The 27,995-nt window shown below is 43.6% G+C and overlaps 1 protein-coding gene across 1 annotated transcript in view; it reads right to left on the bottom strand.

The window, feature by feature from the left end:
- The window catches only part of PPEF2 (protein phosphatase with EF-hand domain 2), a 376,295-nt gene that overhangs the window by 273,020 nt on the left and 75,280 nt on the right, over positions 1–27,995 (bottom strand). Inside the window, exon 3 of the mRNA XM_069236843.1 lies at positions 4,371–4,430. Within this exon, the coding sequence (XP_069092944.1) occupies positions 4,371–4,430 (60 nt within the window). The remainder of the gene's footprint in view (positions 1–4,370; positions 4,431–27,995) is intronic.

Genomic DNA, 27,995 nt, shown 5'->3' on the forward strand with positions numbered 1-27,995 from the left:
CCCACTATTGCAATTTGGTTCCCATATCTCTCACAAATAGCAAGGTGTCAGGACTCTCACTGGTTTTGGAGTGAGGATTTGAATGATAAGTACAGAGGTCTTGACACAGCGCCAGGTTTTGGGCAACCCCATGCATCGATGCTCATTGAATTACCATTTTGAGGGTACCCATAAATCGTTCCCAAACACCAGTGGTTTGGGGCCACAGAGGTGTACTCTTTAGATGCTTGACATTTAGTCTGACTGTAAACTCCTTGAATTCTTTGCTATTGATCAACGGACCATTGTCAGATTTGAAAATGTCTAGGATACCCCACGCTGCAAAGATGTCATCCTGCGCTCAATGATCTTGTCATGGGTTGTTATTGATAACTCCTCTACTAAAGGAAAGAGTGAATGATTATCAGTCACTACCATGAGATGATGCCCGTTTCCTAAGGACCCAAAGAAATCAACTGCAACTCTTTCCCAAACTTATGCAAGAAGGTCAGACATTGTCAATGGATGCTGCTTGACTTTGGGGGAAAGGCAGTTGTAAAGATGACACTCTTTTAGTTCCTTCTCAACTCACTTGTCTGGGTGGCAAACCAAGTTCCATCTCTTAGGCCTCTTATAGTGACTACAATGTCACAATGTCCTTTGTGGTCTAATTCAATGACTTGCCATCTTAGGCGCTCAAGTATGATGATTCTCGAGCCTCTTAATACAACACCTTCCCTGTAACTTTTTGAATTTTTTGAAATTCAACATTGTCAGCAAAAGGTTGAGTGCTTCTCCTCACAATCGAGTTGAAATGATGTCTCTGAGGATAAGCATGTTCTTGTTGGCATTAGTAGCAGCAAGAATCTGTTCAATGGATAGAGCTGCTGGCATGCTGGACCTCACAATGAAGTTAATGAACCCCTCAGCCATTTGGGATGTTGCACTGTGATGATGCAGTGGTACCCATGAGAAGTAACCAGCAGTGTTCTGATCTTTACCCGGCTTGTGTACAATTATATAGTTGTGCTCTTGCAGTAACAATCTACCCCCGTCAATGTGAGGTGGCATCTTGACGTCTGGGATTTCAAAAATAGTGAGAAGCGCTGGATAGTCTGTAATGATAGTAGAATGTTTTCTGTATAGAAACAAATGAATATGTTTGCAGGCCCACGCTTCAGCCAGACTCTCCTTCTCTGGCTGAGAAAAGGGGCGTTCTGTGTCAGACAGGCTTCAACTGGCATTGGCCACAATGAGTCTCTGAGCATTCAGGTTGCCATTATGTTGAGCAAGGATTGTTCCCAGCCCCACCGTGCTCACATCTACTGTAATTTTAGTATGTAACTTGGTGTCAAAATAGGCCATCTTGCTTAAATTCTCAATCGCATGTTATATTCATTTGAAGCTTTGGTCACATTTATCACACCACTAAAGGGGGACCTTTCGTTTTGTAAAGTCTCTCAATGGGACACTTCTGTAGCAAAGTCACAAAAGTACCTTGAGCAATTACTGGCCATAAAAAGGATTGAAGCATGGTGACACCTTGTGGGGGGCAAGTAATTGACAGTGCTTGCACGTTATCTGGGTCAGGAGTCTATCCTCCAACAGAAAATTTGTGCCCAAAGAATTTAAGTTAGGTCTTGTGAAACTAACACTTTGCTGTGTTCAGAGTGAGACCTGCACCAGCAAGTAACTGGCACACTAATGTAAGAGCCTTGTCATACTCCATTTGCGTTGCTCAATATAACAATATGCCATCACTGTAATTAAAAGCATGCATAACAGGTTGAATTATTTGATGTATAACATCCTCAAAGACTTCTGCAGCAGACAACACTCAACCTTTGGTATTTGAACAAACCAACATGAGTTGACAAAGTAGTGATGTACCTGCAGTTCTCTTCCAACTTCAGTAGATGGTATCCCTTGCTCAGGTCCAGACAGGAGAAGACTTTGGCATTGTTCAGTTGCATGATCATGTCCACTATGTGTGGACCGTGATGTCTTTTTCTCTTGATTGCTTTGTTGGCCTGGCACATCAATGCAGATGCGCACTGTATCTCCACTGTCCCTTTTTGGCACCACCACTATTGGTAAAACCCATGGCGTAGGACCGTTGTGGAGCTCAATGATGCCATGCTTCAACAGCATTTCCAGTTCTTTCTCAATGGCTTCTTGCAAGTGGAAATCAACCCTGCGTGCCTCTGGGTAAATGTCCTCATTAATGTGAAGTCACACTTTCATTGTCTTGAGCCTTCCTAGGCCATGAAACAACAACGGAAACTGACAATTCAAGTTTGAGTGTGGAGGTTGTAACTGAGAGATATCAGTCCAATGTCAGCATCAGTGGCAAAAATGAGTAGGCATACACTGGACGAAGTTCCTTGAAGAATGTGAATTGGGACTTGTACCGATACTGCTTTATGTTGCAATGTCGCTGTAAATGACATTTGATTCTGCAACGGTTTAGAAGCAGCCCGTGTGTATACCTTTGTGTTTAACAGGTTGAGGTATGGCACAGGAGACAGGATTGTGAACATCTCTACTGGCATGATGTTAATCGACGTACCACTGTCTATGATATTGTAATTTTGGGGCAAGTGGCCAAATTAATTTGATTTGATTATTTCATTTGATGGCAGCCAAACCGGCATGCGCCTCTTGTTCCTTGGTCAATACCATCATCTCACATCTATCTTCTTCACTGGTGCTTGATAATGACATTGAAGAGCCTTTGTAGGATGAGCCTCACAATGATCGACTTGTCGTAACTGGTCCTGATTTTTTTTGCCTTGTGCGCATGGCTAGAATGCTTTTGGAACCTTCTGGCATCCATGTTTTCTACTCGCTGGGACATATTTGGTTTCTCTTTCACTTTGCAAACCATTATGAAGTAGTTTTATTGCTGGCAACCTTTGCACGCATGTCCTATTGCTGGACATTTACCCTCATGGGGAATAGAAAACCTACAACCTTTTGTTCTTTGAATAAGTTGACTTGCATGCATCTACCTTGTACTTGTACTTGTGCTTGCTTTTCATGACCAACGCTGATTAATTTTTTGCTGTTTTAGCTTCCATATCAGAAGTTTGTCAATGTGCTCTTTCATCGGCTCTTGCAGTTATTAGTATTTTCTCCAAACTGAGCATCTCTCTCAATATGTGTCTTCCAAAAAATGTATAAAAGACAGCCATCAATGAGTCTGAGGCATATTGCTTCTTCATCATTACATTCACTAAACTTACAGTGTTTGATGAGTACATTGTCTTTCAACAAACTTATCCATTGTTTCATCGGCTTGTTTTCTCACTTTATTGAAAATGCACCTTTCATAGTAGACATCTGGCATGGGATTGAACTTGGTACTCAATGCTTCTTTGATCTAATGGTACAATATTGCATCAATCTGGAAGATTTTATTCAGCACTTCTTTTACTCAGTGACCCATCAAGGTTCTTAAAATACTTAATGATTTTCTTATCATCTACTTCTTCTGGGCATCTATGAAGTCATCAAACGTCTTGATCCATGCAGTCCACCTGGCGCCAATATTTTGCTTCTTGGCGGTGTTGAATGGCAGTCGTGGAGTCAGAAACACTGCTGCATTGTACTTCATTCTCTTTTCTGCAGCCATCGAAAATATTCAAATTCCAATGTCTTTTGGTGCAATGGATGCCTCCCGCAGCTGTGCACACATCAGCCTTTCAACAGGGCCTGTGTTGTCACACCTGACTCAAGGTCGTGTGGCCCTTCCCTCGCTCATGCTGGTAAGTATGTTTGTACTTTTGTACCTGGTTATTACTGCCATTAGTGGTTGCTTTGCATGGACAATGGCTCTGTGTTATGGCGTGATGCAGTATTTCTTCTTTCAGCCTTACCAACAGATTCTGATGGGCTTTTCGAATGCACTCCTCTGCAGGGCTTCAACTCCTTTGAGGGTCATATATGGGCTGGAGTGAGGCTTTGACTTCACACACACCAACTTCCAATTGCTGCTTATCAATTTGGGTGCATGTGGCATGCATGAGGAGTTTGCTGTATCGTTGCAAACTCTCAGGGACAGCAGTCTTGTTTCTTCGTACCAGTTGTAGAGTCTTCCCCATCCAGGGACATGCAAATAAAAATGCCACACACAGAGCTCTATAACAGACGTCTTCATTCCTCAGCATACGATCACACACTGCACTCTGATTACATCATAACTGTTAATAACCACACCATAACATCTCCTAGCAAGTTATGTAATTCCTGTGTTGAGTCTGCCTAGAAACGCAAGGGTCCTCTTTTCTTTGGGTGTACAAAGACTATAACACAAGCACCAGACCTTTCGAATCAAAAAGTTCCTCCACTCTAGATGACATGTGCCCACAGCTCTGAACTTCATATAGTACCTGTACCAGCTCCAGATCCGCCTACAGCTCCAGGCCCACCTCCAGCAGCAGGAACAAGATCTATTTATAAAGGAAAGAAAACAAACATTAATCTCATTGTCACCATGACACAGTATAATTTTACTTTTAATGAATATGTGTATGTGAGGGTTAATGCAGCTGCTATTTCTAAAAGGTTGCTAAGGTTTTTGTTGTTGTTCTTAAAATTACTTTACGCTGTATGATGCTGCAACAATGGACAGCCCACTCTCTTTTTTCTCTTCCACCGCTCTTTGCAGCAACAAAGGGAAGAGGCTGCTGCATGGCCTCAACTTTTCTGCTGCTTATTCACTGTGTATACTGCTAACTGCAGTGGCAGACTGGAAAAAGGACAGTATGGCTTCTCTGCTCTGCATAACAGACTGTACGGCACTAAACTGAAGCTAATACTCATAATCTCTTCCCTTTGGGTCTGTCATGGAAACGTAGACAAAGGAAGACACCAATGTGTTCCCATTCTGTTAGCAAGGGAAGTAGCAGATGGGTGGAGGATGTTGTGTATTGCAACTGTGAGTAAAGAATGAGCTTCAAAGTGACTAAAAAACAAACATTTTTGAAGTCAATTGGTTTAGCATCAATGTGCCAACATGTGGAGCACAAATTTGGAGGTATAAACGAGGCACTTGTATTGGAGGCATAAAAAGATGACGGTTGCAGATAGGCTACTAAGGCCAATAAAAATCATTAGAAAGCCAATCAAGGTATTATGAAGACAATAGTGATGGGTTCAATGATCTGCGAGGTCTGGCAAAGTGGTGAGCATATATTTCTCAGGGGCAGCAAGGCTTGGTGTGGTGGAAGGTAGTGGAAAGTAACAGCTGTCAGAACTAATTACTTGTAGGCTGACATTGTGGTGTGATGTGGCTGACACTAGGCTGAAGGAAGGTCCAGATATCAAGATCTGCAAAGGGGATGTTGGGCTAGCCAAGTAGTGGTGGGGGGCCAGCAGAGGATTGTTCAAAAAACAGTTTCAGAGAGTCAGCTGAAGACCTCAGCAGGCCAGAAGAGGATGGAGCTAAAGTGTAACGATGGGGATGTGGTTGGTGTGCTAGTATACAACCTTGAAGTGCTGACAGAAATAACTGTCTGAAGGTTTGCGTGCCATCTGGAATGTTGTTCTGATGGCAGAGAGAGCTAGGTTGTCTTTTATGTCAACAGAAGCGTAATCAGCATTCACAGAGAGTGGCATATAGGTTCTTAGTGGTGAGGCTGGGTGAATGGAACTGAGGGCTTACAGAAAGATCTGATAATCATTGAGAGCCAGCAGAAGGTTATTAAAATTAATAGATCGAGCTGTATCGGTCGGATGATTTTTTAGAACTGGCAGAGGGGAGGGTCTGGAGGCTTCTGAGAAACAGTGAGAACTGACAAGAAGATTCCAATAGGCGATGGCATTGGCTTAGGGAGCTGTGGACCAGCAAGAGGGTTACAAGAGCAAGTGGCATTGACCTACAATCTTTGAGAGTCAGTGGTAGTGGTCAGAGAGATGGTGTGGGCACCAAGTGTTGATAGTTGGGCTTTGGGATCCAGAAGAGAGAAGTGTTCTTGGCACTGACGGTCATCACAGGAGGTCATTGTCTCTTAACAGCAGTGGGAAGGGATGTAAGCCAGGCAGGGTAATGGTCTACTGGACTGTAGTGGAGATTCGGGAAAGGCTGGGAGAGGTTATCTGGTGTGACTTGAGGGATTATAGAACTGCCAGAGGTATCATAGCAGTGGCTCATTGAGGAGATTTACGACCTGACTGCAGTGAGAGGAGGGAGGTGGTGAGAGCATGTCTGAAGTTGGTGGAGATTTAAGAGAGTAAGGGGGCAGACAGAGTTGATAGGGTGGGCTCTGAGGCTTGGCAGAGGCAATCTAAGGGCTGGACAGAGGTAGAGGTCATCACAGCATTGGCAAGATGATCTGAGATCCAGAAACAGGAGATTGAAGAACCAGCAGGCAGTGTAATTCGGGTCAGAGCGCTTGGCAGAGAGACTCTGATGGCCTGCTAATAAGGGGTGGGGGTGGAAGAAGGCATAAAAATGGTTTTGATATGATTGTGTGTGTGTGAGTGTGAAAATGGAATAGGAATAAATGAAGGATGTTTGAATGGGTGCTTGGGCTCTAGACTAGACTTTGAGGAGGGACTGATTTGGACTATTCAAAAAAGGAATTTAAACAATGTCGAAACTAGAATGCCCACTGCATGGTTAACAGGTATGTATCTCTGCCATGTGATCCCGACTGTTTGTGCAACTAGTATCCTGACTTTTTTAGTGGCCCTGCAACAACATTAATCTAGAGTATGCAGACAGGCACAGGCCTTTCCTTGGAAATGCAAGGTCCACAAACTGTTCTGTGACCTGCAGTAGCACATCAAGGCCCATATTTATACTTTTTTAGCACCGCATGTGCGGCATTTTTTGATGCAAAAGCGGCGCAAACTTACAAAATACAATTGTATTTTGTAAGTTTGCACCACTTTTGCGTTAAAAAGTGGTGCAAATGCGACACTAAAAAAGTATAAATATGGGCCCAAGTGTGTCTTCATAATGGAAATGTGATTACTGCCTTTGTTTATCATATGAAGTGGTGGAGGCAGCGTATTGTGGCTTGGGAATTATTAGTTTTGATTAGACTGTTTTGTCTGTGTCAAAGAAGATTGCAGACTGCTGACCTCGCCTGTCTTCAATTCCACTTTAGTTTGACTCCTAACCCTTATGCTGACATTCCTTGTGAGTGTTGATTGTGTGCATTTGCAGTGGATGTGTAGCAGGTATGTAAAAATAAGAAGGCTTTGTGGTTAAATTTGAGTACTGCGCATCTGGATAGCCCCTGTTTAGCATGGCACATGATGAAAGCAGATACAGCTTCCCCACACAGTTTATTTACTGTGTTGCTTTGTGGAGGGGGAGACCCAGATAAAGAAGTAAGGGAAGATGTAGAAATGGTTACCTATAGAAATTCAATTAGGTCCCAAAGTGGTGCTCATTAGTTCTTCTTGAACAATGATATCTGGAAGTTGGTATAAGTGAGGGATAGACCAGTAGTTTCTTGTCAAATGTGAGGATGTTTCTAAGCAGGGCCTGCCCTTTTGTCTGTGCCTTTTAGCTGTTGTAGAAAGGGCAATACAGCTAGGTACACAGATTGCACACATCTTTGTACTCTTGTTTTCAATATTCCTGCTTGGAGCCAGCACCATTGCTGCTTGGTGTGAGAGCATTTACATTGCACAAAGGCTGTGTGTGAGCTACAGCCAGAAAATTACATTTGAAAGAGAACCACCCCAAATCACTTCAGAAACCTTAGACAGTGCATCCTCATTCCGTGATTGTAAAATGAGTCTGAAAGGACAATGTAAAATGATGATCGGTAGGCGTTAAGAAGGGATGTTTCATGAAGCCTCTTTTTATTGACATTGTCTTAGTTCCTACAAAATGTTTTGTAATAAAGTCAATGAATAAAATATTTATCTCGGTTTCTTATGTTCTCTGTCTTTGATGCTTATATATCTTTCTCTAACTGAGAGTCTCCCTTCACATTTTGATAACATTTCAAACAATTACTTACTTCCCTTGTGTGGCCTGGATTACATTGCAGGGTCAACTCTCTCTTCAAACCTCAGACACTGCTTTTGTACCCAGGAAAGATGACCACAGAAACCCTGTACTGTGTTGTTTCACCAAAGTAAGCAAAGGTATGTTTTCTTGGGTTTGAATGTCCCACTGTGGTCTACATGTTATACCTCACCCTGGTCGCTGTTCTGTTTACCTGGGAAGACTCACATTGGAACAGGGCCTGCTTTGACACTAGTCTGAGGGACCAAAACTACTCAACTTTGTTCAAGTTACATGTTCTTCCATGACAAAGGATGGGAGTATTTTAAAAAGTACTCAGAAAGCTGCTATGTGACCAGGGCTGGTGCCTGCGTGTCAGCCAGTCTCTTAGAGATGAGGGGACATCACTTGAATCCTTCACTTATTGCTAGAGGAGCTGATTGTCTGCCTAGCACCAAAAAACCTCCTTGTATATCTTCCAAGAGAGAGAGAAGGGGGGAGTGCCTGACCCTGCAGATGGAGTGCAGGGTCAGATTGGGACATCCGCCTGGGCATCAAAATAAAAGTGGCCCCCATTGCTGAATTCAAAAGCTAAAAAGTTGCCCATGTTTGCAAACTAGGTAAGTTTTGAAATTGTAAAGACATGCTGTATAGATGTTTTGCAAGGTATGTGAGAGAGAAAGTATTTGAGCTTGCTGCAAGTAATAATCAGAGAAAACAACAGTAGTAACCGGTTCAGCATACCATAAAACAGACCCACAAACAACCAAAAACCCCAGCCACACATGACCCATTGGGCACTGCCTGATTATCCTGTAGGCCAGCCCAACCCTTGGCAAAAGACTGTCCAGAAGGAGAATCCCAGGATGCTCTAAGCATGAGAAAGACCCAGAAGTTGTTGACTGCCAGAGGACACAAAGCCAAGAGTCAACCTATGTCATGGGGCATCTCCTAAGTTCCCTGAATAGTCCCCATTTTTAACTATGCCAAGAGGTTCAACTAAAGAACAACATTGTGTCTTCCATCATCCATGTCACGGGTAAGAGACTGGTGTGCTGCTGCCGGATGTTGTTGCTGCCATACAAAAGGATCCATTTTTGCCACCAATGAGGAAGTCCTGATCCCTCCTGGAATGTTGCAACTGCTGTGGAAAAGCCCCTGCTGGAGACCCAGCCCATGGGGTGCAACTCCTGAAACCAAGCACCTGTCTGCATACAGTCCGCAAGGGCACAACTGTCAAAAAGCAGCACCAACCACGCATCCAATCAATCTGTGTGTGGAATGAAGCTGCCTCTGCAGTCCTGCATCATTGAAGTCACTGTTGCAGGAGCGGGGTTTGTAGACATCTTCACTGAGCTCAATAAATGGGGCCTAGCCATGAAAAGACTTAGGGCCTGATTTAGATTTCAGTGGAGGGGAATACTATGCCACAAATGTTTGTGCACCAGTGTGCACAAAGCAAAAGAAGGAGAAAAAAAAAAAGAAAAGAGACGAGACGAGGATTTACCCGGGGCCTCCTGGGGCTCCTTGATGTCCTTCCCAGCAGCCTGGCTCTCTGTTCCCTGTTCCTGGGCTGCTGGCAGAGGGAGGCCTGGCCCTGGATCCATCACCAGGAGTCAAAGGCTACACAGCACAATTACAGACTGTCTGTACTTGCGCTGTGTCACTGGGTAAGCTCCGCTACGCTGATGGGGCTAGTGGAGTTTTTGGGCGAACTCTGTGCTCCAAGTGGAGCGTGGAGTGCCAAAAACTTCGTTAGCTCCACCAGCGGAGCAGAGCTCCCCACCCAGTGCTACATTTTAGTATCAACATTTTTTAGAAAGTATTTTCAATATTCTATTACCTAATAGTGATTGCCATAATAAGGTAAAAGCTGTTGGGAACTGGGGGAGCAACTGAGTAAGTATTTGTGAGATATGCAAGCAATGTAATTGATTTGGGAACTGGCTAGTTTTCCACTCATCGCATTCTTTGTACGTCTATGTTGTGCCTGTGTCATGGGGAGGCTACTGTTGGTCAGATAGTAACACTTCCTGCTGTTGAAGGGAGAAATAATTGGAGCACATTTCCAAACCACATGCATGATACTCAGTGTTTCCCACATAGGCCACACAATATCAGTCATGTACAATAAACAGGTTTGCAGATCAATGATGTTTTGTTGATTCCAGTAAAGACACCACTCTCCATCTGTTCTCATTGCCTCAGAGACCAATAGCACCATAAGAAGCAGGGGGTAAGTGGTTTTCACTAGAGCAGCTTTTCCTCATCCACCAACTACAAGTAGTTTCAGGAAGGTGGCTTAGAATCGGGTATGTGCAGGCTAGCATGTCCACCATGGGCTAAGGCAGCCTCCTATGGAAGGAGCACCAACTTGTGGAGCATGCACCTGGGGTCAAATGTACCCAGTCATTCACCCAGTATCAATAAACCACACATACTGAGCGTCCATATTTGACAAAGGCAAGAAGCCATACTTTAGGGAACTGGTCAGCTAATAGCCAATCTCCCCACAGCGACACAGATTCAAGGTCTGGTGCCCATGCAAAATGAATCTGCTGATACTAGGACCTGTGACTGTGTAGGCTGGGTTGATAGGCCAGTAGGCATTCTCACTCAGAATGGGTGTAATTTGAGTGTCCATGAGTCATCAGAGCCCCAGCAAACAGAAAAGCAAAAGAATGGAGGCCACAGGGCACTCATTATTGCTCAGTTGACTAGGGAGGCATGGGAATAGCCAGAAGAACTAACAGGTTAGGATGTTATAGGATTTCCAAACCATGCCAAGGAGTTTCCTCCCATTAATGTAGTTACATGTTTGGGATCTTGGTAGGTAACTTAAATATTCAATGAAATAATAACCATACTTCTTTATTCCCTCCAACTATTGCCCACAATACATTCTTAATACCAAATGTACCACAGCATTGGAGAAGAGATGGAAAAATATTTTTATTGTATGCCCATTGGACACAGAGAGTGACCTATTGAAAGACTTAATGCATCTTATTTACATGCAGAAAATATGAGAGGTGCTGAGGCTCAACCAAAGTGAAACCTTGTTAAGCTTGTTGACTCTGACGCCTGAGTACATGAATTCAGTACTATACTACTTGTTGAAAAAATATAAAGTATTTAATGAGAGGATAATCATTGCCCAGGAGTTTGGAACATCAAATGTGTCAACAGGTCTATAAAGGCAGTGCAGTGAAGCTGCCGTTTAAGAATCACATGTTTGGAAATCAGATTGCAGAGAACATAGCCTTGATCCACTCTTAATAAGTCTTTTTAAAAGAATTAGATTCAAGTGGCAATGCCATTATCATTTAGTCATATTTAAAATTTACTTAGCCAACATAGTTATGAAGGCATCTGACAAAAAACACTGACTGACATTTGGTTAGAAACATAGATCCTTTTTTGTTATATAGTTTTCCTTCCTTCTGTCAAGGGACTGCACTGAAGGCTATACTGCATTGGTGACTTTCAGAAGGAGTCTTTTGCAATTGTATGTAATTGTTGTGTAATTGTTTCTATTGTTTCTATTTTAAAAAGGTATCTCTAAATAAAGGTTTTCCATTTCTGGTCTTTGCTTTTACAAATCATTGTTGCTAGATGTTTTAGTCTGATTTGTTTAATTGAACTGAACCAGAATTACTAATTCCAGAAAGCACTGATTTGATGCCTGAAAACGCAGACCAGAAAGGCAGTCTACTGAAATATGCTGTCTTTTGGCAGTCCTATATCTAGCCCTGGTACATCCCCTGACTTTGTGAATAAGAGTGAATACATAGCTGTAAGACTAACCTGCTTCACCTAGTCTTTCTAAGGATCTAATCATTGTCATAATTAGTCAACTCTTCCTGGGAAACTTAAAGATACAGGAGTATTTGTGGAGTATGTGATAGCTACAGAATGGAAGGCCCAAGCCGTTGTGTTACAACAATCGAAAAAATGGAGTGGCATTCTGTGCCAAGCCTTTCAGATAAACCTAGAAACATTTAAACGTTCTCTTCGATGGCTATTGGGACCTTTGAACCTATGAGTTAGTGCTGTTTGGATGCAAATTGTAATAAAGCCACTTTTTACATAAGGAAATAGGTGCCAATTGTGCTCACTCATGGGGGTCTATTGAAATCCGCAGTGGTCATGATAATTCATAATCTCATTTGTTCAGTCTGCAGCCGAGTAAATGGTGAAGTTTTTCTGTTATGTGCGTGGCAACTGGTCAAATTGTGCATACTGTCTGCCAGTCGGCAGTTTAATAATATTTTTTTGCCATTTGCACATCTGCGAGGCAAACTACTTAATTTCTGCTATTTAGTCAGTGGTCAGGTCAATAATGAAGTTTACTTGTCATTTGCGTGTCTGAAGGCCGAATTGTACATAATGTATTTTAGTTTACCAGCAGCCAAAAAAAGAGCGAACTTTCTTAACAATTTGCACAACCATTGGACAAATAATGCAGAAGTTATGCTATGCAGCCATTGGTCGTGATGACGCAGAAATGAAGGTTTTACATTTATTAGCGCATAAACGTAGTGCTGCAATAATCAAGTGTGACTTTAACCGAACTAATAAAGATTGTACGGGGACAAATGTGCCCTTAGAGTAGTTTGCCAACATTTATAAGCGTGCTTTATATAACGTGATGTATTAGAATTGCACGAATCTGACATAATCGTAAACGTGTGCTATGATTTGCTTGTTTGAAATGTTTTAGCTTAGCATAACTTTAGTGGAGGCTTTGGCCTAGTTGCCTGGTCTCACGGTTTAGATGCTCGTGTTTTTCCAATGTGCTAATAAACGTGTATTTTTGCTTGAAGCTGTACTTTTCCACTGGGATCGTTCACATGCTTATCTTTAAGGTTTCGTGCCAGCCTGGCATCTTTTCCTTTGCTCCAAGGTCAATCTGCAGGTGCGGACAATGGAAGCTCTGAAAATGAGTTAATTGGTATAAAATGTTGCAACTTGCGTACCCGTCTCCAAGGATAATGTATGCTTAAGTAAAAGCTTGAGAACTGTTGTTTTTGATTGGACAATTTGAAGCCAACCTATGAACCCTCCAATGGAAGACCCTACTGGATTTGAACTGTTGTCTATTTAAACCAGGTGCACAAGAAGAAAGCAGCTTCTTTTAGCAGCCATTTTTGCAGCTATTATGGCCCACCTTGCTGCGACCCCATTTTGAAAGAGACTCTGATGCTTTCTCTAATCGAGAGAAAGAGACTTTAAGAAATTCTCGCCCTAGAGACTTTAACTTTGATTTGATCCCTTTGTATGAAGTAGTAGTTTTATTTTGCCGCTGAGAGGCAACTGCCCCGTCCACCCCTGCCCCTTTGCCCCGTCCCATGCTGATCGAGAAACGGTACCTGTGAGACGAAGACTTCCTTGAATGCTGATTGAAATTGGTAAATATGAAAGGAAATTGTACAATTGCATTGTGTTTCTTTTAGGTAACCAACTGCTGATTTTTGATAAGAGTCCTAGCTAGGAGTTTTCCAAATTAACGTTGCTAAATTGCTTTTGCATGAAGTCCCACATGCCGATGCTAATTTGAGGTTAGATGAGAATTCCTTTTGTTGCACGATGCAATTTGAGACCTTGTTATGCTGACTAATGTATGCAATTAGCTCATTACAGATTATAGTTTTAGTGATTAGCATTGCTATTATCGAGTGCCTTGTTATTCAAATGCTGCAGAGATTGCATCTTTTCCGCCGTTATGGACAGCTATTAATGTTCATTTACATATATCATTTGGTGTTGAGACACATTTATATTGTGCTAGCTTTGTTAATATAGGGAAATAAATTCATTAACTTTGAATAAACTGGTGTGGTTATTCATGACCGAAAGGTCATGGTTCGCCAAAATGTATTCTGGATTAATTGTTAAATGTTATGTTGATCAGGGTATTGCTTATGTTCGTTATTGATTATTGATTACATTAAATTGACTGATCTCGGGTGAAGGGAGTCCCACTTGGTCAAAAGATTCATCGGCCTAAAGAGCGTCCAAATACAGGTAAATTATTAGTACGGAACGCTCTATCAGTAGATGGCAGCAGAGGATGGTTTAGACTTTTGGGACCCCACTCGAGACATACATGATGTTGAATTAACGGTTTAGACTTTTGGGACCCCACTCGAGACATACATGGTGTTGAATTAACGGTTTAGACTTTTGGGACCCCGCTCGAGAGGTATATGGTGTTGAATTAGATTTTTCTTGGGTAAAACAGATTGAGAAAATGATGATGGGCTAGGTCCACCGCGACTTTCCCGGGATCTCGGAGCTTGCGAATGGAGAGAATGGAGGTGTGAGATCGGCGTTGGCGGTACTAGTGATGGTATGAGTGAAGTTAGGGTTTTGCGCTTGCACAGCTTATTGCCGCAGATTGTTTGAAAAGGTTGCGAGGATTTTAGAGAATAGCGGAGGTGCGACTCCGAGTGTAGGAGTAGGGAAGTCGTCGAACTTCATAGAGAATAGCGGAGGTGCGACTCCGAGTGTGAGAGTAGGGAAGTCGTCGAACTTCATGTGCATGTGGCGCTTTGTGCGGAAAAAGGTCCACGTGGTTGTTGTTGTTGTTGAGACAGGCCCTGCGAGGTCAAGAGACTCCGGAGTATGTTGAAAAGTGTATGAGACACTTGTTTTATGTTGTGGTCTGGTCAGTTTAGTAGGTTGATCGGGCGTGGTCAACGAGTCGGTACGCGTGTTAAGGGAGTGAAAGAAAACTTCGACTTCGGGCCCTGACAAAATTCTAAGTGCACTAGAATAGATCATTGACAAGTTGAGAGCAGAGTCTGCGGGTCAGATTTGCTTGCGAACGTGGGGACCGAGAAAGATGGAATAACTGCCGAGGCTAGTGAAAAATCCCTAAGGTCCTGAAGCGATTGTGTTACCCTTCCTGTAGTAAACCGACAGATCTGTTTTATTATTATTATTTGGTTGCTCGCGATACATGCTAGAAGTTGTTACGAGAGGAGCTGAGTGAAGGAGGATTAGCCGCGAGGCTTTGTCAGCCGCAGTGTGTGTGAGTGTGAAGTCACTAGGAGCCGCGCTGGGATAGGTTGGTTGCAGAGAAGGGTCGCGCACGGATTGGACGCAGTCCGTGGGGCTCGATTGGAAGGGGAAAGGCAAGCGAAGAGTATTCCGGGAATTAAAGTCACCTATTGATTACAAACTTTGTGAAATAAAAGACGAGAAAATAAAAAAATTTAAAGCATTAAAGAGTGCGATGAAGGGGGAGTCTTACATTAAAGCGAGCGTAGGAGAGGAGACGCCCCCCGAAGGTACACCAGCTTACATTGTAATGGAGGAAAAAAGGGTAGCTCCGTGCCTTTGGCTAAAGCAATGGCACAAGCTGACATAGAAACACGGGAGCATAGCGTTCCCGATCCATGGGACGTTCAATATAAGGATTCTAGAGAATTTGAGATTCGCGATGTACGACATGAAGGTACCTCCAAGGCCAGCACAGTTTGAGGCTCTAGCGATTTGGGAACTAATGGCTAGACAGCAACAGCAAAATAAGTTCGAGACCAGGATAAGGAAGGTAGAAAAGACACTAGCGGACGCTAGGTGGGATAATGCACAGAAGGTGTGGAGGTCAGATGTGTTGCAGGGGATAAAATTGTTCCCCGCAATTACTAAGGAAGAAGAGGCGACAGGCAAGAAAGTTACCTGTAAGACAAACAGGAGGTGTTCCAAAGATAGAGAGGACGAGGAAAAGTTGAGAAGAGAAGAGGAGTTAGAGGATGAGGAGTTAATCATGCAATTGCTGAACGACCGTCCACCACCTTATGCAGAGAATGGACAAGGTCCGAGTACCAGTTCTGCCCCTCCGGCACCGGTACAGAATAATGAAACTCCGAATACGGAAACGCCATCGGGATCCAAGGGCCCGAGTTTACTGTTCACCCCGCAGATACCGCAGGTTAGGAGAATATATCCAGATGTGCCCATATTGAAACCAGCAGAAAATTATCAGCCGCAGGTCCCAAGGTACTACAACAGTGATAACAGTACGGGAATGATTCTAGATCCGACCGTAATGGGAGGACAAAATGGTCACAACCCAACATTGGCACGAGCTGAATCAACCCAGTTTTTGATGCCTCAAAAGCAGATGCAGGGGGGAACCGCACATGCTCAGATGACAGGGAGTCAGACGGGCATGCCGGCAATGATGACCCATAGTGTGGGAATGAACATGTCTCAGAACATGGGGAATGGACAGAACGCAGATGCGATATCCCTACCCATTACTGTAGGTCCACCGGTACCTTTGTACATTCAGCCAAATTCAGGTATGAGCAGTCAAGGATCAATGGTGCAGAGCGGGATGGAAAGGAGGTGCATTCAAAACACTCCAGAGACAACTCCAATAGCGGCCCTGCCAACTGGATCTGGGTCCTTGATGGAGTTTAGTCCCATATGTGCTCAGTCAACAATGGTGAGGTCGAGTCCCCCACTGATGATACCGCTATCATCGAACACTGAAAAGTTGCCGCAACCATCAATGGCTGTCGATGTGAATGCTACACTGATGGGGTTGAATGCGCAACAGCTGACACAGTGGTTCAACAGTCTGAATTCCACACAAAGCTCAGCCAGTGGGAAGGGAGAAGACTATCTGAATAGGGTCAGGTTGAACATGGAAGCACAAGAATTGGTGGAAGGGACTATGGGTGTGAATAGGTTAGAGTCCTACTCGGAAGAAGAGCTGAGGTATCTATGTCCCAGGATTACGAGAGAAGTGAACAAGGTACATAGAAGGTTGCAAGAAATAGCTGACAAAAACGGGGTTGAGATAGACAAGACAAAACACTTGAGCAGGAGCTATAGATTGGATTTCGGGACCACAGACTTTGAACACATGAGGTCAGCAGGCATGAAGGCACACCTTAGAGAATTGCTGCAGAGTGCACAAGTGTGGAGGTGCTTAGACAAATGGGAAAGCAGATGGGTAAAGAGAAAGGAAAAGAGGAAAGACAGTGTCCCAGAGCACAACGAGAAAAGACCACAGAGTAGTGATGCAGTAACCATGTTACCAATGAGGGAGACAGCAGGGGGAAAATTAATACATGTACCATGGCACAGAAGCGACATTCAGTCTTTTACGGATGATTTTCCCAAACTGAGAGAGAAACCGATTGAATGGTATCAACAGACTGATAGGTTTGTGAAACTTGCGAAATGCCTTTGGGAAGACCTGAACACCCTCTTTGAGATTGTGGTTCCGGCAGATTTGTGGGAAGACTGCAAAAGGGCTGTAGGTTGGCCGACAAGTGAACCAGAGAGAGACAGGGACACGGGTGCACCGTCACCTATGGTAATGAGCTTGTACTATAAGGTGATTGAGCATTTGAAGACGAAGGTTGCTGCGAAAAATGTGGATTGGCAGAAGATTGATCGAACTGCCCAAGAGGCTAAAGAGTCGATTCATGGTTACTATGAGAGGTTGTTGAAGGCGTTCAAAAACTACAGTGGCACGGAAACAATAGAGGCGAAGGACATGCTTCATTTCGTGTTTAGATTTGTGGAAGGGCTGAGACCAGAGATAAGTCAGATGATAAAGACGCATTTGATTTGTTGGCAGTCGAAACCGATTGATGAGGTGTTGAATTATGCGAAATACTGTAGCGACGAAATTGAAGTGAAACAGAAAAAGTTGAAAGAGAAAGTGATGATGATGCAACTTAAAGCAGCTCAGACAGGTCTGCAAGGTTTGCAAGGGTTGCAAGGGTTCCAACAGCAGGTACCGCAACCGCAGCCGCAGTTGCAGGGAAATATGATGTTTCAGCCACAGGCGAGAGGCAGAGGCAGAGGAGGTTTTGGGAATAATGGTCCGGATTTGAACACTGTTGTGACTCCGAATGGTGTGCAGGCATTGAAAAAGATGATGCCGTGTCACGTGTGCGGAATTGTCGGTCATTGGAAACGCGAGTGCCCGATGGTGGTGCAGGAAGGTGCAGGTATTGGTCAGCAAAACAATGATGTCAATGCATTTCAGACAATGAGGGGACCGAAAATGAGAGGTCCAAACCCAAATTTTCAGACCATAAATCAGCTGCAGGGATTACAACCTATGCAGCCGCAGCAGATGCAGATGCCCCGTATGCAGATGACGCAAATGCAGCCAATGCAACAGCAGTTTCCCATGGTACCTAATCAGCAAATGCAAATACCTTTGGCACCAATGAGTCAGCAGCAAGTGATGGTTCCTCCACAGGTCTCGGGTCAGGTAATGAGTACAAATGGCACCGTACAACAGTTCCCATTACACAGTGAGAATGGAATAAACAATGTATGGGAGAGTGAAAGTTCAGAAGAGGAGGGAAATTGTGTGCTTGCAGCATCCTTGGAAGTTGATCAAAAGGGTCCGTATGTGGAGGGAAGCGTAATGGGTCATCGTGTTTCATTCTTGGTTGACACAGGAGCCACACGTTCAACTGTTAAGAGCATTGAAGTACCGAATTTGCCACTCTCAGGGAGAACAGTTCAAGTGGTGGGAGTAGCAAATAGGTACCTGACGAACCCAATCACAGATCCAGTACCAGTCAGCATTGGTAACTATCAAGGGTTACATAAATTTGTGGTATGCAACTCAAGCCCGATAGCACTGTTAGGGAGAGACCTATTGTGCAAATTGGGATGTTCGATTATGTGTTCGAACGATGGAATTAAAATTCAGACGAGCAGTGATGGGGAAGAAGAGGACAGTGTAGAGGGGGAAGAGATGGAAACTGTCGATGAAGAGTATCCTCTGATTTGCCTTTTCCCGATGATAACTGAAGAAGATATTCCAGCTGAATTGCGGGAAACAGTCGGAAAGGAAGTGTGGGATATGACAGGGAAAGAGGTGGGACTGATGAAAGGAGTGGAACCAGTGAAAGTGACTGTAAAACCCAATGCAATCTTTCCCCAGACCCCACAATACCACATGGCACAAGACACCCTCATGAAAGTCGCCCAACTCATTGACGAGTTTGTAAAACAGGGAGTATTGAAAGAAGTGTTAAGCAGTCCATGTAATTCACCAATCATGGGACTGATAAAGCTGAGTGGAAAGGTCCGAATTGTGCAGGACTTGAGGAAAATAAATGACATCGTAATTAAATGCTGCCCTGTCGTACCCAATCCAGCTGTGATAATGTTTCAAGTCCCTTGCGATGCCGAGTGGTTCTCAGTCATCGACTTGTCACAAGCATTCTTCTCGGTGCCTCTTCATGAGGACAGCCAATTTCTCTTTTGTTTCAAATTCTTAGACAGAGTTTACAGTTGGTGTCGAATTCCTCAAGGTTTTCTGAGTCACCGTCAATATTCAATCAGATTCTAAAGAAAGACTTGGAAGCATTAGAATTGCCATTCGAGTCAACCCTAGTACAGTACATCGATGACTTACTGATTGCATCGAAGACAGAAAGTGGCTGCACAGCCGATACCATTGCTCTGTTGAACCATTTGGGAAGGAATGGACACAAGGTGTCTCCTTCAAAGTTGCAGTTCTGTCAGAAGAAAGTGAAATACTTGGGTCACCAAATAGAGAAAGGGTCACGGAGAATAATGAAGGAAAGAATTACAAGTGTACTCCAAATGAGTCCACCAAAGACGAGGAGGGAGGTGAGGACGTTTTTGGGGATGGTGAGCTACTGTCGCCAGTGGATTCCCAACTTCTCAACTCTAGCAAAGCCTTTACTGAAACTGACCCAGAAGGATGCCTTGGATCAAATTGAGCTGAAAGGAGATGAGATGGATGCTTTTATTGAATTGAAAAAATGCATGTGCAGGGCTCCAGCTTTAGGTATGCCTGATTACACAAAGCCTTTCACATTGTTTTGTCATGAACGTGATGCATGTTCCTTGTCTGTCCTGACTCAAGCCCATGGTGGCATAAACAGACCAGTAGCGTATTTTTCAGCTACTTTGGATCCGGTCGCAGCAGCACTTCCAGGGTGTTTGCGCGCCGTAGCAGCAGTTGGTATCAGCCTCACTCAGAGTGAAGGAATAGTGATGGGACACCCAGTAACAGTCATGGTCCCTCACTCAGTTGAGATACTTTTGACCCGCTCCCGAACGCAACACATGACTGGAGCAAGACTCACAAGGTATGAAACAATAATTCTGGGCTCACCGAATGTGCAGCTGAAAAGGTGCACTACGTTGAATCCAGCAACCTTCCTTCCTGGTGAAAATGCTGAAATTGAGAACGCTGAATACGTCGAGCATGACTGCCTTCAGGTGACTGAATTTTGCACAAAACCTCGACCTGACATTAAGGATACTAAGATTGATGAAAATGACCAAATTGTTTTTGTTGATGGTTCATGTCTAAGAGATGGGATGGGAATTTTGAAAGCAGGATATGCTGTATGTACTGTAACAGGTGTCTTGGAAGCATCCTGGCTCCAAGGAGTCTATTCTGCACAAGTGGCAGAACTTGTAGCCCTTACAAGAGCATGCCAATTGTCTACATTGATGAAAGTCACCATTTACACTGATAGTCAGTACGGGTTTGGAATTGTGCACGACTTTGGGCAACTATGGTCACAGAGAGGTTTCCTGACTTCTTCAGGATCCCCAGTGAAAAACGGGGAGAGAATAAGGGAATTGTTACACGCCATTCAAATGCCAGCCGAAGTTGCAGTGGTAAAGTGTAGTGCTCATACAAAAGGACAGGACTATGTTTCTCTGGGAAATGCATATGCGGATCAAGTCGCAAGATTTTGTGCCTTGAATTGTATATTACTCAGAGATGAATGGAATTCGATAAGTGAACCAGAACTCGAACCAGCTGAAGCATTTGCCTTGAAGGTCGTAGATACAATGGATGAACTTAAAGCATTACAGAATAGTGTCGGGGAGGATGAAAGAGCTTCCTGGATTAAGTCACAATGCACAAAGAGACCAGATGAGTTATGGGTTTCAAATGAGGGAAAATTTGTTTTGCCAAATGGTCTCTTATCGCAGCTAGCGCGGTTCTATCATGGGCAGGCTCACCTAGGGAGAGATGCCATGATAAGATTGTTCAAAACTGATTGGTTTAACCCCAGATTCCGTCAAGCTGCAGAAGCAGTTTGCCATCGATGTGTCATTTGCCAGCAGATGAACCCAGGGAAGGGAACGGTTGTGAACGCGAGCCACATTGGTAGGGCGAGTGGCCCGTTCAGTAGGATGCAGATGGACTTCATTGAGATGCCTGTGCATGGGGGTCTGAAGTATGTGTTGGTGATTGTGTGCATTTTTAGTCATTGGATTGAAGCATACCCCACACGTAGAAATGACAGCCTTACAGTTGCAAAGCTATTGTTGAGGGAGTTAATACCACGTTTCGGATTCCCGATCTCTTTAGAATCAGATAGAGGAAGTCACTTCAATAACGAGGTGATAAAGTTACTTTGCGCAGCGCTGAACATTGAGCAAAAACTGCATTGTAGCTATCGCCCAGAAGCATCAGGACTGGTGGAACAGATGAACGGTACATTGAAATCGAGAATGGCGAAAATATGTGCATCGACAAATTTGAAATGGCCTGACGCATTGCCCTTGGTGTTAATGTCAATGAGAAACACCCCTGACAGAAAGACTGGATTGTCCCCGCACAAAATTCTCATGGGCAGGGCCATGAGACTTCCTGCAGTTCCCGCAAACGCGCTTTTGAATATTACAGATGATATGGTGTTAGACTACTGCAAAGGTCTGGCTGACGTGGTTCGCTCTTTCTCTCACCAGGTGGAAGCGACCACCTTGCCACCGATCCAAGGTCCAGGACACACACTGAAAGCAGGTGACTGGGTCGTGGTAAAGAAGCACGTGAGGAAGTCGTGTCTGGAACCCCGTTGGAAAGGCCCTTTCCAAGTGATCCTGACGACAACTACCGCTGTGAAGTGTGCGGGAGTTCCCAATTGGATTCACGCCAGTCACACAAAGAAAGTGTTGTGTCCCACAGATGAGGAAGTTGAAGCGCTGAAACTGCCAGTGCCTGATAAAACAGTGCTGAGCGCTGAGACAGAGCAAAGCCGAACTGAAAGCGAACAGGCAGGAACAGAAGAGAGAGAAATATTCTCTGAGGACGAAACGACCGACTCACTTGGGGAAGACCAAGGAGAAACCTCAGACAGCGACGAAGCAGCTGAAGGTGACAAAGAGCCTGAAGCAGCTGAGGGTAGCAAAGAGCCTGAAGCAGCTGAAGGTGACAAAGAGCCTGAAGCAGCTGAAAGTGATAAAGAGCCTGACGAAAGTAACGGTGACGAAAGGCTCGAAAGAGGTGAAGAAGCAGGAGAGCCTGATCAGAGGAGGGCTTTCCCAGAAGCAGACGGTACAGAAAAGGAGAAAGAGAACCTGATTGATTCACCAGAAGGAGGAGACAAGGCAGAACAGAACGAAAAAGTTCAAGCTTCCACAGAAAAGGTCGCAGGTCCATCAAGTGGACACGGTGCAAAGAGGAGACTAAGTATATCACCAATAAAATTAAGAACTAAAGAAAATTTGAACGACGGAGAAAGGCCAAAAGTGAAAGAGAAAAGAAAGGAAGTGTCTGTCATGGTACCAACCTCAAGTGAAGGAAAAGACTTGGCCAAAGAAGAAAGTACCAGTGAGGCAGAATTGAAAAGAGAAGCAAAATTGAAAAGGAAAAGGATACCAAACAGGAGATATTCCGGTCCAGAATGGGCATATGCAGTCAATGACGATTGGACTGACGAATTTGTATCTCTAAGCCTCGAGAACGAAGAAGAAGAGATACCAATAGAAAAGAAAAGTTTTATGGACACTGTTGATTGAAAGGGTGATAAATGACATTGCTTGCTACAATGTAACGTGATACAACCAGCTGAGACATTGCTAAACCAGATGAGACACTTGCTGAACTGATAAAGACTGAGTTATTGCCGAATTGAGACAAATGCTGCTGACCGATAAGTGACTGGCCTCTTGAAGGAAACTGTGTGAACATTGCGCTCGTTCAGCTTTGTAACTGAATTGCTAAATAGTTTCTTTTTAGGTGCTTCTAGCTCTCTGATTCTATACAGATCATGGCTACACAAAACAGTAGAGTGAAATATTGTAAATATGCGTGTATAGGCTTGATAATTGCATGTGTACTAATAATAATGGGAATAGTGCTTGCTACACGTGGAAAGGGTGAGAATGAGAGAATTGAGGCTTCTACTTTTGCTCCTGTTACTGTCACTGAACTAACCGCATTGAAAAGACTAGAATTAGATGAGAGACACTTGCATGATAAGAAGGAACTTTCGTATAATGTTTTCTATCGCTTGCTAACAGAAAATGTTGAGACTATGGATGCGAAAGATTGTTATGTGTGTACACAGATACCGACATCAGTAAAGGAAGGGGTGACTTATCACCACATGCCTCTTACATACGGGATTACATGTAGTATAGTAGCTTCTAGATTTTATGGTCAGACAAATATACAGTATTTTTATTCGAATTATGATGTTACCTTTGCATATGTTCCTATAATCACGCAGCTAAGCCAGATTGCTAAAGATTGGGATGCTAAAATAATGAGGGAATTTTTCGAGCCAATGCAACCTTTTGAAACGGCTCACGCTCATAGGGAAAACCTTACCTGCTCGCTCTCTGCAGTAGAAATAAGCTTTTTAGATCGCACAGATGATAGAAGGGCACAAATGAATGCGAAATTAGAAAAGGAGCTAAGTAAGAGGACTTCAGTAGATCATTATGATTTTGCCGCAATAAAAACACAAGGGAGAATAGCTTTAGATGCTTGGCATGTAGGGAAATTTTTTATATATCGAGGTGAATCTTATTATGACAACATTTTCGTAGGAGCGAGTGAGTGTAAACATACGTTTATCTTTAAGGCCAAATGGACATTCATGATGAACGGACTTGACCCTGTCATACCAGGTGTATATTACATTTGTGGGTATAATGCCTATTATCATCTTCCGAAAGGATGGTGGGGGAGATGTTACTTGGGTATAGTGTTCCCAAAGGTTTATCAACTGGATGACCTATCGATGATTCCAAAGACATCTGGATCCCATCGTATCCAGAAAAGAGAGACCGCAGCTGCTGTGGTAGGAGATATATTTGGAGCCATGATTCCTTCATTGGGAGTTGTGTTGAATTCCATCAAAATAAGAAAGTTGTCTACTATAGTGGATAACATGTTGACAAAGTTTTCAGGTGCTATAATCCTGATAGATGCTGAACTTGCAGCGGAAAGAGCTATGACTCTTCAAAATAGGCTTGCCTTAGACATTCTTTTAGCAAAGGATGGCGGCGTTTGCAAAATGCTTGGTGCGCGACACTGTTGCACGTATATTCCAGATAACAGTGTGAAAATTAAAACTATGCTTGCTAATCTAACAAAAGAGAGTGCAGATTTGAAGGAATTGAAAGAACCAGGAGTGTGGGAGAAGGTTGGAAAAGGACTTGCTTCAGTGGGAAATTGGCTTGGTGGCATTTGGAATGGAATATTACTAAAAATAATACAGGGAATATTAATAGTACTGATTTGTATATTTGGAATTTGGGGAATAAAAAGGGGAATAATAATGATTATGGCAAGAATTAAGAGAAGGAAGGAAGAGAAAATGATGAAAAGAATGGCAGAAGAATATAAAGCAAGAACTAGGGGAACTAAAAGGAAAAGAGAACTGACAGAATTTTAATGGAATAAAATTTGTGGGAATAGTTTTGTGTGATGACAAGTAGTCATCAGAGGAGGGATTGATGACGCAGAAATGAAGGTTTTACATTTATTAGCGCATAAACGTAGTGCTGCAATAATCAAGTGTGACTTTAACCGAACTAATAAAGATTGTACGGGGACAAATGTGCCCTTAGAGTAGTTTGCCAACATTTATAAGCGTGCTTTATATAACGTGATGTATTAGAATTGCACGAATCTGACATAATCGTAAACGTGTGCTATGATTTGCTTGTTTGAAATGTTTTAGCTTAGCATAACTTTAGTGGAGGCTTTGGCCTAGTTGCCTGGTCTCACGGTTTAGATGCTCGTGTTTTTCCAATGTGCTAATAAACGTGTATTTTTGCTTGAAGCTGTACTTTTCCACTGGGATCGTTCACATGCTTATCTTTAAGGTTTCGTGCCAGCCTGGCATCTTTTCCTTTGCTCCAAGGTCAATCTGCAGGTGCGGACAATGGAAGCTCTGAAAATGAGTTAATTGGTATAAAATGTTGCAACTTGCGTACCCGTCTCCAAGGATAATGTATGCTTAAGTAAAAGCTTGAGAACTGTTGTTTTTGATTGGACAATTTGAAGCCAACCTATGAACCCTCCAATGGAAGACCCTACTGGATTTGAACTGTTGTCTATTTAAACCAGGTGCACGAGAAGAAAGCAGCTTCTTTTAGCAGCCATTTTTGCAGCTATTATGGCCCACCTTGCTGCAATGCCATTTTGAAAGAGACTCTGATGCTTTCTCTAATCGAGAGAAAGAGACTTTAAGAAATTCTCGCCCTAGAGACTTTAACTTTGATTAGATCCCTTTGTATGAAGTAGTAGTTTTATTTTGCCGCTGAGAGGCAACTGCCCCGTCCACCCCTGCCCCTTTGCCCCGTCCCATGCTGATCGAGAAACGGTACCTGTGAGACGAAGACTTCCTTGAATGCTGATTGAAATTGGTAAATATGAAAGGAAATTGTACAATTGCATTGTGTTTCTTTTAGGTAACCAACTGCTGATTTTTTATAAGAGCCCTAGCTAGGAGTTTTCCAAATTAACGTTGCTAAATTGCTTTTGCATGAAGTCCCACATGCCGATGCTAATTTGAGGTTAGATGAGAATTCCTTTTGTTGCACGATGCAATTTGAGACCTTGTTATGCTGACTAATGTATGCAATTAGCTCATTACAGATTATAGTTTTAGTGATTTGCATTGCTATTATCGAGTGCCTTGTTATTCAAATGCTGCATAGATTGCATCTTTTCCGCCGTTATGGACAGCTATTAATGTTCATTTACATATATCATTTGGTGTTGAGACACATTTATATTGTGCTAGCTTTGTTAATATAGGGAAATAAATTCATTAACTTTGAATAAACTGGTGTGGTTATTCATGACCAAAAGGTCATGGTTCGCCGAAATGTATTCTGGATTAATTGTTAAATGTTATGTTGATCAGGGTATTGCTTATGTTCGTTATTGATTATTGATTACATTAAATTGACTGATCTCGGGTGAAGAGAGTCCCACTTGGTCAAAAGATTCATCGGCCTAAAGAGCGTCCAAATACAGGTAAATTATTAGTAAGGAACGCTCTATCAGTCGGTTGAATAGCAAACTTCCTTTGCTATTTGCTTGACTGTTGGCCAAGCAGTACATAATGTCTGCCAGGTAAATGCTGAAGTTTCCTTGCTATTCCTTGCTATTTGCCTGGCTGTCGGCCAAAGATACAGAAACTCTACAATTTAACCACTGTCTGGGTAAATAGTGAGGGTCCTCAGTTATTTGCAAGGCAGCTGGCCAAACAGCTCAGAATCTCTACTATTTAGCCATCTTTCGGGTGAATAGCAGAGAAATACACTATTTTCTGAATAAATAGCCACCACCGTTTCGTATATAACCCATGGTTTCAATTCCCATCCTACTTCTATATAAACAGCAATGCGCACTTTAAATAACCTTTGTATCTGTGCATATAGCCACAGTTCCAGGGAAATGGTCACATTGTAATCACCAGAGGGGCGTGTTGGATAAAGTAATAAACCAGAGCAAAACATTTGCTTATGTTAACATTTTTCTGATAGGCCCTTTGTTTAGTGGTGAAATCAACCAGTGGCGCTGATTGGACTTCCTTCATTTTCAGTAATCTACCCGCCTGCTTGGTGGGCTAAAAGTAGTGCTGCTTAGAATCGTTAAGTGATGGTGTGATCTCATGTCATAACTGGCCCAGTAACCTTGCTGTAAACAGTTGGGCCGTGTCAAGAAGAACATTAAATCCGTTTGAAAGATGAACACCGAAGTTAAGCCTGTATATCACCTCTGCACGTGCTTCCCTTTGTGAAGTGCTTTTTAAAGACTGACGTAGAAAAGTAAACATTCCTGGGGTAATCGTATCCATTCACCTTCTAAAAGTGTCTAATCAGGGTCAATCTTATTAAGTTTACCTCAGTAATCGTGGTATAAGTCCAATGCAAAACAAGTATTGAGAAAGCCAATAGGTATGTCTTAAAGTGAGTGCGGTGTTTGTGGTGCGCGCGCGCCCCTTGGCAGGCAGTAGTTCCGTTACCTGCCTGTGTAAGCCGAGTAGAAATAAAATCATCTGTGTTCATCTTTTTCTCAAAGAACTTCTAGGATAGACATGAGTGGCGTAGCAGATGCAATGGCACCAGGGGCCGTGGGTGGCAGAGGCACACTGCACTCGATATATAGCTTTTGTTAATTACCTTGCCAGAGGACTAAGGCCCTCATTATGATCATGGCGGTTTGGCCCGCCATGCCAGCAGTTGCGGCTGAAGCCGCCAGCCGGCATGGCGGGCCAAACCGCCATATAATGTACAAGGGTCACCCACCGCCAGGCTCCTGCCGTCAGGCAGCCTGGTGGCGGGTTGAAACACCATCCGCCAGGGTAGCTGCGCTACCCTGCGGATAATGTTTCATTTCCCGCCAGCCTTTTCCTGGTGGGATATCCTGCCAGGAAAAGGCTGGCAGAGGGGGCACCCCTGGGGGCCCATGCACCTTGCATGGGCAGTGCAGGGGCCCCGGTGCAGAGCCCCGTCGCGCAGGTCACTGCCCGATCTGCGCGACGGGTGCAACTGCACCTGCCGCACAGAGGCATTGTCGGCGGCTCCATCCCGGCCGAGCCTTTCTGTGATCCGGCAGGCGGAAACAAGGTTTGTGCCCGCTGGCTCACAGAAATGTTCATTATCTGGCCGGCGGGGTTCCGGGGTCGCTGGCCGTCAGTATTTTGACCGCCAGCATGAACACAACAGTTGTTTCCGCCATGTTCATAATGACCACCTAAGTGTGCGTTTTCCTTGCTTGCATCAGGATCCATGGCACTCTTTCTACTCCACT

Source organism: Pleurodeles waltl, chromosome 1_2, assembly GCF_031143425.1.
Source record: "Pleurodeles waltl isolate 20211129_DDA chromosome 1_2, aPleWal1.hap1.20221129, whole genome shotgun sequence".
NCBI classification, from domain to species: domain Eukaryota; kingdom Metazoa; phylum Chordata; class Amphibia; order Caudata; family Salamandridae; genus Pleurodeles; species Pleurodeles waltl.